The sequence below is a fragment of the Lacerta agilis genome, chromosome 14, assembly GCF_009819535.1.
Source record: "Lacerta agilis isolate rLacAgi1 chromosome 14, rLacAgi1.pri, whole genome shotgun sequence".
NCBI lineage: Eukaryota > Metazoa > Chordata > Lepidosauria > Squamata > Lacertidae > Lacerta > Lacerta agilis.
In genome coordinates this window covers 1515956-1529307 of record NC_046325.1, presented here as the reverse complement: position 1 = coordinate 1529307, position 13352 = coordinate 1515956, and the positions used below count along the sequence as shown (strand labels likewise).

The window sequence follows — 13352 nt, the reverse complement described above, 5'->3', positions numbered from 1 at the left end:
TGGATTGGTCAGTATCAGTTCTGTCCTTTCTCCTACGAGGTGTTGTCAGTGGCTTCTGAATGCATATAGGGGAAATGTTTCGCTTTACTCTCGTAGTTGCTTCTGATTCCTCTTATTCTGAGAGTAGGAGAGGTATTGGGAGGGTTGGGCCAGCCTTCCTCCAACGCCTGGTGCATTCTGGATGTTCCGCACTACAACTCCCAAGAGCCCCAGCACCATACGGTTGAGCCATCTGAGGCTGTTGGGGGTTATAGTCCAAAAATGTCTGGAGGGCACTAGGTTGGGGGGAAGGCTGCCTTAAGTAATGCCCATGTTTTTACAGCTGCCCAAAGTGATTAAACATACCATGGAAACACACATTGCCGCTAAATGCAAAGTCTGATGTTGCCAGCTGGCCGTTCCACCCTCCGAGCGTCAAGAGCTTCTAGCCTACCCTTCCAGAGGACTCGGGAATTCTAGATCTTGCCCCCTAGTTCTAATAATCCACAAGTCTCCACTCTCAATTCCAGAGAAGGCAGGCATCCAGGCCCTTGGCCCACTAGAGCCCGCTCTGTCCTCCAGCTCCCCAACGCCTCCTTTCACCGGCAAGTGTCACAGCTGCAGCCTTCAGCAACTCAGCCGGTGCGTGAGTTTTCCTGCAAAATATCTGGACAGAGGGCACCAGGTTAGGGAAGGGAAGGATTCCTCGCCTCTCTCTTTTTACCTGCCATGGTCTGAGCTTCCTTCCTCCCATGGGAGGAGAGGCCTCTCAATGGCTACTAGCCAGGATGGCCAGCCACTTCTGAATACCAGCTGCCGAGGACTGCGGGAGAGGAGAGGGTTGCTCTTGCGTTCGAATCCTGCTCGGGCGCTTCCCCATTGAGGCATCCGGTTGGCCGCTGCGAGAACAGGATGCTGGCCATATCTGCCCCCACTTGGGCCTGATCCTGCGTTTGCGATGGCCGCCGTCCCAACCTGCCTGCAAGCAAGAAAAAGCATGAAACAATAAGATAGAACGGGCTATTAAAGTTGCTTTTAATACAGAGAAAACCACCGGCTGAGGAACGGGGGCTCCCAGTTGCAAATCTCAGCTTTCCAGGGGCTGGATCTTGGCAGCCCCTTCCTCTGGGCCTCCGTCCCCGTATCTGGCTGCCTGCCTGCCTGCCACCTTCACCCACCCAGGCATCCCTCCTTCCTCCTTCCCTGCTGGGCATCTGATACACGAAAGATGATGCTGGGCCTCCTTGCTGGGCTGCCTGGGAGCCTCTCTCCTCGGCACAAGGCTCGCTCTGCTCTTTGGGACTACAACTCCCAGCCACCCCCAGGCGGCACATCCCTGGCTGGTGGGAGTTGTAGTCCCAAGCGCCTGGTGGGCACCACCTTGGCCAAGGCAGGCCTCAAGCCATGGCACACGGTTCTGCAAACCGCCTCAAGGTCCCAGATTCATAATGAAGCAGAGTATATATATATATATATATATATATATATATATATATATATATATCGTTGAAATGCATAAAAATTAATCTGAGAATAAAGCTTCCCCCCTTGCCCCCCCCCCAGCTGCATTGAGGTTCATCAACACTCTGCACATGCCCAGAGGAGTTTCCTGCTAGGCTTCAAAAGAGTTGGGCTGTTAGATGCGCCTCACTTTCTTCACATCATTCAGGCGCGGGCTTGGACGCGGAGGCACTCTGCACATGCCCAGAGAAGGGAGACAGGTCGTAATTCCCTGAGGGCTTCCCGCTCCCCCTCCCCCCACCAGACCGGCATCCCGTTGGGAGAACGGCCTGCCAGTCTGAACGCGTCCCACCTTTTCCTAGTGCAGATTGGTTAGTTGCGTTGGCATTCAAACTTTTAGTGCCCGCCTCTGCTGAGGTGAGGCTAAATCTGATTGGCCTCCGTCTTATTCCCTCAGACTCCCAGCAACCACTCTTCCAGAGGGAAATTGCTGATTGGTCCGTCTCGCTGCCACTCTTCGCCCCCTTGTTACCACAAGGCCGTCGAAGGACCTGCCCCGCCTCAGTCACCTCAGGCCGCCTCAGTCTTTCAACCTTGGCGCCAAAATTACGGGTGGGCGTGGCCACTTTCCTGATAGGTCGCGCTTCTCCCTCTCCTTCCGAGCGCTGTGATAAGCCCGGACTCACTTTGCTTGCTTAATGATTGGTCAATAGTTTCACGCCCTGCCTCTATGAATCCCATTGGCTGAGGGAGGCGCGAGGCAAAATCACGGAGCGCTTTCAGTCTGGGGGTGGTGGGTCTTAGGAACTGCCTCCTTGGTAATGGATTGGCCGAAGCGGTAGTCAGCGCCCTTCACGGATCTCTCATTGGCTAGACGCCAACCGACGCCCCCTCACTTCTTCCTCTGCCCGAGCACTTGATTGGAGCGAAAGGAGGAAGAACCCCACGGCCCGTTTTCACGCCATTGGTTGCCTGCTTCGGCTGCGCCCCGCCTCACGCGCCGCGATTCGTGGCTCCCCGCGTGGCCGGCTCCTCATAGGCCAAGGCGGCTGCTCAGGACCCGCCCCCTTTGGCTGGGGTCTCGCCGCTCCTGCCCGCGAGCTCTCATTCGGCCAGCGGCTGCCTCAGCGAGCACAGCGGAGCCTGCGGGATGGCGGCGGGCGAGGGCGGGGCCGACGCGCTGCCCCCGCCCTCCCCCTCCTTGCCCGGCCCGCTCCCTGGGCCCGAGCGGGCCTTGGAGGAAGCGGCGGCTTCGGGCAGCCTGAGCCTGGCCGGGCGGCGCCTGAGACACTTCCCCGGAGGAGCAGCCCGGCGCTGGGACCTCAGCGACACCACGCAAGCGGGTGAGCAGACCGGCCACGCCCACCTCCCCCCCTTCCCGGCCACGCGCCTTTGACCCCGCCCCCGGAGCACCGTTTCCGCTCCCTCCCTTTCCCATCTCGTTTCCCAGCAACCAACCCTTAGCCACGCCCCTTTGCCAACTCCGCCCACAGGTGGAGAAACTTCCCCCTCCCCTAAGGGGGTCTTCATCTTCCTGGCCACTCCCCTCTTTTGGCCACGCCCTCCCCCTCCCAAAACACCCACTTTCGAAATTATCGATTGATTGTATTGCGCTGGTATCGCATCTTTCCCCCCCTCCAAGTTGGTCTGTGCATGGTCCCCCCCCCCCCCATGATAATTTATTCCTGCCACCACAACAACCCTGCGAGGTAGGTGAGACTGAGACGGAGGCACTGGCGCCCAGGGTCACCCAGGGAGCTTCATGGGGGCTGAGTGGAAGATTTGAACCCTGGTCTTGCCCTCATCTAATCCCCACAACAACCTTGTGCTGTAGGCTAGCCTGAGAGGGATTGACTGCCCCCCCCCAAGGCATGGCAGAGTATTTGAGGGGGCTTCTAGATCCAGATTCCCCAGCGCCTCCTCTTTATTTACACAACTTCCCTGCAAGGCAGGCTAAGATGAGAATGGGCTAGGCAAGGAGTCGTATTTGGGCCCTCCTGGCCAGTTCCAGTCACTCTTGTGTTGTGGAGTTCCAAAGGCTTTCCCTTGTCCTCCGTGAGGAAAGGCACTTAGGTTGCCGCTGCGTGTTGGAATGCCAAGTGGTGTTTGGGGTGGTTGTGGAGCGATGTGGCAGAATCTTGCACACGGGGGTGCCCAGGTCCTGCAGGCAGGATATCCCATCTCTCCCGCCTGCCTGTGCGTGAGGGAAGAGGCCGTGCGAGGGGGGCTGGCTCTGGGGGAATGGGGACTCCAAGCCGAGAGGAGCCGGGAGCCTGTCTTCCGGTTTCGTTGTACCGTCCATCCCTTTTGCCCAGGAGCCGGACCTGAACTCTGCCCATGAAAAACTCCCACCCCAGAAACAAGAGGGTCACTACAGCTGAAATAACAGGGGCACCCAAAGTCAAATGGCAGCTTCTGGGAACTGTAGCCCCCAGGATTTGCAGTAGAGTGGGGTTAAGCAGAGGTTGGATGGATGCTTGAGTTGAGATTCCTGCCTTGCGGGGGGTTGGGCTAGAGGACCCTTGGGGGTCCCTTCCAACTCCATGATTCTACCCTGGGGATGGAGGAAATTGTGGCCCTCCACACATAGGACTCCAGCTCCCTTCCGCCTCCGGCAGCGTGGGTGACATGATGCCGAAAGTTGTAGTGCGCCACCATCTGAGGGCCACAGCCTCCCTGTTCCTGCCTCAGCACCCCAGTGGAGTTGGCAGAAAGACTTTAGTGAGTGCGTTCGAGTGTCTCTGCCAAGGCAGGCAACTTCCTTCACCTTGAGGGCGAGGTTTTTCTCTCTCTTTCTGGCGAAGGAAATGGGCGTATCTGATGGTATCTCCGGAGAATGAATCTCTGGTTCTTGCAGAAGCCGAGCCTTGCTTGGCAGATCTTTGTGATATGGGGAGTGGGGGGTGGGAGAGAGAAAGGCCCCTTCCTGCCCTCCGCTGCCATTCCCAAGCGGGTAGCCTTGGCATCCGCCTTGCCCTCTCTGTGCAAGGAGAGCGTTTCAAAGTCGGCTTACACAACAGGCTGTCTTCAGCCGAATCCTTCCTTTTTTTTTTTACAAGGAACACGCCATGAGTTAATTTATGTTTTTCTGGCACTAAAACCACCCTGGTCTCTTGTTCTTTGGGGAGGAAGGTGGTGGCAGCGACAGCAACTGCTTCAACCAAGGTGTGTTGGGGGGGTGTCTTCTGGTTTCCAGCGTGTGACACTTGTGGCAGAGACAGCCTGCGAGGGGGGAGAGCAGCCCAGGGGCAAGACGGGGAGCCTTCCTTTGCATGCACCAGCCTCGCTTTCTCTTCCTGTGCCGCTTTGCATAGCTTCCTCGCAGACTCACGCAAATGTGCTGCTTCTGCTGTCGATGGCTGACTTCTTCTCTCCCACTCGCCCCCCCCCCGCAATGCTTCTGCCATTTGGAGTGGGGGAGGCCTCCTGTCACCCGCAAATCCCTGCCACCCGCACCCTCTCTTGGCGCAAGTGCTGCTTGGTGGGTAGGGGGGCTGGGGGTGGGGTGTGGAGGAGGGGGAAATATCTCCCCCCCCCCTTGGAAGAGGTGAGTCAGCAGAGGCTGTGCAGCGTGTTTTGCTCTCGCAGCCTCCCAAGCTGGCTGCTGAAATGACTTCCGGGGCTAGCGTTGCTCTCCGGTCTGAAGTTAGCTGCTGAGAGATCTCCCTGCTTTCATTCCCCAACCCCTCCAGGTGAAGGATCCATCAGGGACGGCATCCTCTTTCCCACGGCAGCCGACCAAATGGTTCCCGGAAGCCCGGAAGCTAGAGGTGTGCCGGCAGAAGCCTGTTCTGTGCGCTAAGTGGCCCACGGACAGATTTCTCCTCTTCCTCAAGTTGCTTTCAAATTCCAGTTTCTGGAAACCGCAGGAGGGGAGACTTGCTCTTGCACACAAATCCAGCTTGCGGGTATCCCACAGGTAATCTGGTCAGGACAGGTAGCAGGTATGAATTGGTTTAGCCCTCTTTGGGCTGCAGCCAAGCTGCTTCCCAACGCTGGGTCTTGTGGCAGGGAGTTCCAGTGGGCAAGGATGGCGCCACTGTGTCAGGGGGCTCTTCCTCTTTTGTTCAGCACAGATGGCATGAGGTAATGACTTCTGTCCTTGGGGTGGGAAGAAACAGTTGAGCAGCATGCCCCTTTCCATCCCTTCAGAATTAGGTCATGGGGAAGTGGCGGTGCAGAAGCAGACCAAGTCGCCTCTGAGGTTTTTTGGGGTGTGAATGCCTCTTTTGCAGTCATCCTGATCTTACTTTCCTCTGCAGTTTATAGCAAAATCCTATCCATGTCATAGAATCATAAAATTGTAGAGTTGGAAGGGACACCGAGGGTCATCCAGTCCAACCCCCCGCAATGCCTGCCCAGAAGTAAGGAACACTTGAGTTCAGCCAGCCTGATGTAGTGGTCAAACATTAATCCAGAACTTGGGGGAGACCAGGGTTCAAATCCCCACAGGGCCATAAAGCCCACTGGGCAACCATGGGCCAGTCCCACTCTCAGCCTGACCTACCGCACAGGGTGGTTGTGAGGGTAAAATGAAGAAATGTTTACGCCTCCTTGAACTGCTTGGAGAAAAGGTGGAGTAGAACTCTAGTCGTGCAAATTAAAAAAGGCAATTGCATGTAGGACTCTAGCCTTGCGTCTGCGTTTGCAAGATTGTGAGAGGCGGGAGCTGTGGGGCGGTGGGGGGGGGGTCCTCCTAGGTTTGTTGGTTGTGTGAAAACTTGGACCTCGCTGTGCTTGGGACCAGTGAGAGGCGGGACAAAGAACCCAGAGAGATGTTGTGACCATCTCAGATGCTGCTGGGATTAGTCAATGGCGCTATCTATATCAATATCTATCTTTTTATTGGATTCCGGCAAAAGATCACACCCTTCTTGACTCTCAACTGAGTTTATATGCATCACGCCAAACCAGAGTTTGAGCTCCCAAACACACAGGCTGCCACGGATTATTACTTACCTATTTGTTGTTAAATGTATACGCTGCTCTTCTGCCGAAGGTACCCAGGGCAGCAAGCGATATACGTTTTAGAAACATATTTAAAGCAATTCCAATACAGATGCAGACTAGGAAAGATCTCGACTTAAAAGGTTTGTTGGAAGAGGAAGGTCCTCGACTTGGGAGGGAGCCCCCTCTGCCTTCGCTTTGCCTGCTCAGTCTCTAAGGCACATTGTGCTCCAAAGGAGGAACAGCAGCTGCTCGGGGTGGTTTGTCAGTTCACACCCCCCAAACATAGAGCAACCGTGGCTTGCAAATTCCCTTCCAACCATGGTTTCCAATTCAGGTTTGCTTGTCAATTGGAAACCTTGGTTTGTCAATGTAATTATTATTATTATTATTTATGATTTATACCCCACCCATCTGACTGGGTTTCCCCAGCCACTCTGGGCAGCTCCCAACAGAATATTAAAAGCACAATAAAACATCAAACATTAAAAACATCCCAGAACAGGGCTGCTTTCAGATGTCTTCCAAAAGTCAGATAGTTACTTATTTCCTTGACATCTGATGGGAGGGAGTTCCACAGGGCAGGCGCCACCACCAAGAAGGCCCTCTGCCTGATTCACCGTGACCTCACTTCCCGCAGGGAGGGAACCGCCAGAAGGCCCTCGGCGCTGGACCTCAGTGTCCGGGCTGAACGATGGGGGTGGAGACGCTCCTTCAGGTATACTGGGCCTTTGAGGCCGTTTAGGGCTTTCAAGGTCAGCACCAACACTTTGGACAATACGGACATCGCGCTATACCTGGCAGCATGTTAGCTTTCTTAACCTTGGTTTGGTGTGATATCTGAATTGTGACACACTGTGTAACAGAACAGACTTGTGTGTGGGAGAGAGAGAGAGAATAAGTGATGTGAATTGGGAACATAATTATTGAAAGGCTGGATTTGCAAGGGGGTGGCATTCGCAACTAGATAAAAGATGTCCTTCCTGGATGAAACGGCAAGGCTGCTTAGGAGGGCCTTGGAGTGCTGTCTCTTCTTCAACCTGGGGAGTCCACTAAAAGGTGCCGTTTTATCCCCGCCAGAACTGCCAGGGAGCCTCTCTCTCATGTTGGGCTTGGAGCTGATGGCATCCTTGAAAGGCAGCCTTCGCCTCTCCCCTCTGGCCCCCAGAGGTTTGGGACTCCAAAGCACCCAGAGGGCACCAGGTTGGCAGAGGCGGCTTCGAGGCCACGCCCAGCTGGCACAAGCAGACAGATCTTGCTGGAGGTGACTCTGGCATGGAAAAACTGACTGGGAGTGTTGCAGCCTCCTCTCCCTTCCACCTTGCCTTGCTGCAGAATAACCCGCTAAGTTTGCAGATCAGGGCTGTTTTGTGAGCGAAGCCGTTGGCAGTTTTGCAAACGCCTGGGCCTGTTTTTGCATTCCTCTTGGGCCCTTTCCTGGTTCCTGAGTGTTGTTAGCCTGTTAGAAAGAAGAGTGAGCCCAATCTTTAAACACGGTTGCCTGTGTTGGCAGGGGTGGCTGGCTCTTTCTTTGCGCTCTGAGCCTGCAGTGGCTCTGATCTGGGCACCCTTTCCATGTCCATGAGCTCGGTCTTCTTCGTCCTGGAGTCATCTTCCTTAAAGCCCTTATGTGTTAGGGAAAGTAGGAGGGAGAGGGGGCTGGCCTGCCAATTGCCCAGCTGGCCTGCTGGGGTGCCAGTTCCTTGGAGGACGAGAAGCTTGGCATGCCCAGGGCAGAAAGTGAGAGAGTTCCTGCATTTTTCCAGCATGCTGTAAGTTGCTCCTGTGACCGACTTGTGAAGGGAAGCACTGAGCTTGCATAGATGAGGCCCAGGTGATCTCCGGAGGCTTGAGTATCTCAGCAGCCTGGTTGTGTGGCAGGGGGCTGTGCTTATGGCCTGCCCCTTTCCCCAGCACACTCCCAGTTCCAAGCTGCTTGGGGAAGTTTTGGTGCCCTGCCTGAGATTATGCTTTTTAAAAAAAATCCCCTTAGATGTTTCTGTGACAAAAGTGGAGAGCAGCAAAATGTGGATTGCCTGGGTTGGTGGGTTGTGCTTGCAGATAATCCAACACTTCTGAAGTGACCCTTGAGTCCTTTGGACCCGACTGCCCTGCATCTTGCAGGACCGTTTCAATGCAGCCTTGCAAATAAGTTCACGGAAGTTACTGTCCCCCAAAGAGCAGCCCCTTGAGTGTGTGTGGAGAGCAGAGCTACCATCCAGTAGACCTGGGCGATACAGCGATATATTGTCCGAAGCCAGTTTGAAGTCCATATCGTGATATTGGTCCCATAATTTCTGAGCTGGCAATATATCACGAATCGTGATGTGTGGGTGTGTGCTATGCAAAAATCACAATGCGGGGGAAACCGTGAAGCCACCCAGTGCCTCTGCTTAGCTCCACCCTTATTTCAAAACAAAATTTAAAAAATCCTTCCAGTAGCACCTTAGAGACCAACTAAGTTTGTTATTGGCATGAGCTTTCATGTGCATGTATCTGAAGAAGTGTGCATGCACACGAAAGCTCATTCCAAGAACAAACTTAGTTGGTCTCTAAGGTGCTACTGGAAGGAATTTTTTTATTTTGTTTCGACTGGCAGACCAACACGGCTACCTACCTGTAACCCTTATTTCAGACACTATGTTGAAAACCAGATACCACCCAACCCTGCCAGCCAGGTCCAGTTTTCAAGCACCTCTCAGCCTTCCTTGCTTGGAGATCATTCTTAACTTGCTGCTGGCAAGCAACTGTCACCAAGCCACCTTTGAGTTCTGCTGCCCTGAGGCCTCGGGAGAGGTTATTTTTTAAAAAAATTAAAAGAAGAAAACCCTCAAATCATGGAAATACTAGTGGGCTGTTACGATAATTCATGCTGAATTATATTTCGTGCTGAATAATCTGCCTTCCTATGTAATTCTGTATTATTATTATTATTATTACTATTATTATTATTATTATTATTATTATTATTATTATTATTATTATTATTATTATTATTATTAAATTTATCCCCTGTCCATCTGGCTGGGTCTCCCAGACAGGTTGTTAAAACTGACTCAGGGGCTTCCGTCCCCCTCTTTATGTCCGTGCCACCTCCCCCCCCCCAATTCCCTGGGACTTGGAAGTGCCTTATGGTCTGTCCAGATTGCCTGCGTGGCTAGGGGAGCCTGCTTGCTCCAAAACCAAGCAGCGAGAGGCTGTTCCAGGAAGCCATCTGCACTCCAGAGCAGCTTTGGAACAAAAATGTGGACGGCTCCTTTCCCCTTCCGATAGATTCTGCCCAAATGGCCAAGGCTCGCCGTCTCTGCGAGGCTTCTGTGCCAGGCAGGTGCCCCCTGTCTCGCCTCACCTGAGGCTCCGTGCGGAGCTAACCACCCCCCAGCCTGTGTCCCAAACGGGCGTCCGCCTCTGCTGCTCCGCTGATTCCAGAAGCGAGTGGGAACTTGGGGCCTGAGACTCCGAGGCCAGAAAGGAGGCAAGAGCTTCGCTGAGCTTCCCCCTCGCCTTGGCTGCCAGGAATCCACGCCTTCCGTGAGAAAAAGTTAGGAAATGTTGGGCCCTCGGGGCCTTTTGCAGCTGTGGGTTTCCCTCTGGGAGAGCTGGAACAAGGGGGAGGGATGGGAAAGCGCAAGTTGGAATCTCCCTTTTGACCAGGGCCAGTGGTCAGGGTGGTGATGGGGCTTGGAAACGCACCTAGCGAGGCTCAGCATCCCCTTCCCTAAGAGAAGGACCCGGTGGATCAGGCAAATGGCCCATTCAGGAGAGCGCCCTGCTCTCACAGTCATTGTTAGAAGTAAGCCAAGCGCATTTTGCGACTGGCACAGGTCCAGTTGCGACCAGCTGGAGATCTCTGGACGCCAGGTTGGTTGGCGATGGACATCTCCATCTGGCTGGCCCCTCCCGCTTTCTTACGCAGGTCGGCAGAAGAGTTTATTCATCGCATTTATATCCCTCCTCTTCCTCCAAGGAGTCCATGGTTCACCCCCCTCCCCAGTTAATCCCTACAGTGAGTCCATGGTTCACCCTTCTCCCCTGTTAATCCCCACAGCGACCCTGCGAGGGAGGTGAAGAGGCTGCGGCTGGCTCCAAGGTCACCGGGGAGCGTCAGGGCTGAGTGGGGATTTGAACCCAGGTCTCCCAGGTCTCGGTCCAGCACTCCCACCATGGCACCACCCTGGCTTCCTAGAGCCCTTCTGCGATGGGGCAGCTCTCTGAATTAAGTCAGCAAATCCATACGGGGGAAGCAAAATGTCACTTAGAGAACGATCTGAAATGTTGTCCTGGAAGCTTGAATTTGGATCGTTTTTTTGATAATGTGTTGTAAACTGCTTTGAAGATTCGTTCTTTACAATATAAAGCGGTTTAGAAATGTGGGAGCCTAGAATTCCGTTGCAGCAACCATAACCACGGTTTAAGGTGCCATTTGGCAATTAGATTATGAGTTCCTAGCCTAGTGACCAAGCAGCTGCCTCTTCTGGGAAACCCACGAGCGGCAGCCCTCTCCCTCTTCTGTGGTTTCCAGCCACTGGTGTTCAGAAGCAGGGCTGCCTTCCTCCAAAGCAGGACTCCCCCTTCCAAGTCTCTCTTGCCGGTCCCCATCCAAGAGAGAGGCCACCAAGTGACTCCCGTGGCGCCCAGGGACCGTGGGGAATCCACAGCAGCTGGCCAGGGTTGATGGGGGCTGCAGTCCGAAACTTCTCAGGGGTGCCAGGTTGGGGAAGGCTGCCCTGGCGAGTCCCCTGCCTGATCCGGGGAGGGGCTCTCTCGGGTCTTGCCCCACCCTGTCCCTCCCGCTCTGCCTCTTGCTGAATGCACTTGAGCCCTTCTCTTCTCCTCCCCCCCATCAGTCCAGCTGCCAGGCAAGACAATGGAGGCAGCGCATGGCGGGGGGGGGGGGCTTTTCTGCTTTTGTCGGCCGGAGTGAACAGCTGCCCTCCTCATTCCGGCAGGCGCAGGGGCAGGCCAGAGCGACGGCCTCTGGTTTTGGTGCGGATTGTCAACTCCGGTTAAGTTGACGCGGAGGCCAGGGAGGGGGTCTTTGTGTCGGGAAGCTGCCCCCACCCACCCGCCACTCCAGGCAGCAGGACCCTTTGTGGTGCACACTCTCCCCCACTGTCCCAGCACCCCAAGAGAGAGAGCTGTCCCGTTTCTGCCGACCTTGGGATAATTGGTCCTCCTCCCCCTCTTGAACCCTGTCCCATGCTAGAGTTTGATGCCCGAGAGAGGTCACCTCTGATGGAGCCACAGCCCAAGTCCACTTTCTGGAGTCGTCTTTCCCAGAAGGGGTGTGAATTTAGGGAATGGCCATGCCTTGCATCTCCAGGAAGGGCCAGGTGAGACACCTGCTCAGAAACCTGGAGTACAGTGGTGCCTCGCAAGACAAAATTAATTCGTTCCGCGAGTGCTGTCGTATAGCGGAAATTTCGTCTTGCAAAGCGCGGTCGGAGGAAGCGCGGTTTGACCGGGGGGGGGGGAACGCAAAACGTTTTGCGAGTCGCGGCCATAGGGAAATTCGTCTTGCGAGTCACCCTTTCGTTAGCGAATGCCTTTCGTCTAGTGAGTTTTCCATCTAGCGAGGCATTCGTCTAGCGAGGTACCGTTGTACTGTTGTCTGTCGGTGCGCACCAGCCTTGGGTCTCCAAGGTGTCCTTGAACTACAACTTCCACCACCACCCCGACCCCTGGCCACGCTGGACAGGAGTGCTGGGAGTTGTAGTCCGAAAATATCTGGGGACCCGAGGTTGAGCTGAATGGACCCCAATAGTCCGTCCCGGTAGAAGGTGGTTTCTGTCATCCAAATGTAGCCTGGAAGCAGCACAACCATTGCCCCGTTTGCAGCAGCCGCGGAGGACAGGGCTTTTGGTGGCTACTAGCCAGAATGGCTGTGCTGTGTTTGTGGCTCCATGGCTGGAGGCAGCGACCCTTCTGGAGAGCAGTTGCTTGAGGCCGCAGGAGGGGAGAAAGGGCTTCATTTGGCCACAGGATAATAATAATAATAATAATAATAATAATAACAACAACAACAACAACAACAACAACAACAACAACAATAATATATAATAATTTATTATTTATACCCCACCCATCTGGCTGGGCTTCCCCAGCCACTCTGTGCAGCTTCCAACAAAGTATTGAAATACAATAATCCATCAAACATTAAAAGCTTCCCTAGACAGGGCTGCCTTCAGATGTCTTCTAAAAGTCAGAGACTTGTTGTTGTCTTTGACATCTGGTGGGAGGGCGTTCCACAGGGCGGGAGCCACCACCGAGAAGGCCCTCTGCCTGGTTCCCTGTAACTTGGCTTTTTGCAGTGAGGGAACCACCAGAAGGCCCTCGGCGCTAAGATGCTGCCTTTGGCCTGATCCAGCTGACTCCTCTGGGGCTGCCAATGTGAGTGGGGCATTACTGAGGCCAACTCTGGTGTCCTGAAGGATTCAGAACTGGCCCCGCACTGCAACCCCCCTAAAGTTCAGGGGTTCTCTGGTTGCAAATCTGCTACTGAGCCAGACCCATCAAAACCCAGGATTGTCTCCTTTCTGGACCACTGGCAGAGAAGCCTCTTTCCCTTCACCTGCTGGCCCTTATTTATTGACTTGGAGAAATGGGAGAGATCACCCCCTCCCCAGGGGCATCTAGTCTTAACTCTCTGCAACGCAAGAACCCCAGCTGAGCATGTTCCGAAACACTCCCCTTTAACCAACCTGCCCTTTCCCGACCTGGATAGCCCAAATAATTGCGCTGCAACAGGGGACCTGAACATTGGGGTGGCCTTTCCACCCAAATCCCCCAGGCTGGTATCTCCTAGCCCTCCTTTCTGCCGCACTCTCACAATGCACAACTCTTGTTTTGCTCTGGAGCAGGAAGGACGGTGGCCCTGCTGGGGTGGGGAGGTGCCGGAGGACCTGTTCAAACCAGTCCTTGGACAAAGGAGGCCTTTGCTCTGCTCTCTCTCGGCGGCCTGGGGT

At 54.6% G+C, this 13352-nt stretch overlaps 1 protein-coding gene across 1 annotated transcript in view; it reads left to right on the top strand.

Annotated features, from left to right (window-relative positions):
• Positions 1 to 2537: 2537 nt before the first annotated feature.
• Positions 2538 to 13352, top strand: part of LRCH4 (leucine rich repeats and calponin homology domain containing 4) — a 51267-nt gene continuing 40452 nt past the window's right edge. Inside the window, 1 exon segment of the mRNA XM_033170253.1 lies at positions 2538 to 2783. Within this exon segment, the coding sequence (XP_033026144.1) occupies positions 2591 to 2783 (193 nt within the window). The 5' untranslated portion in view covers positions 2538 to 2590.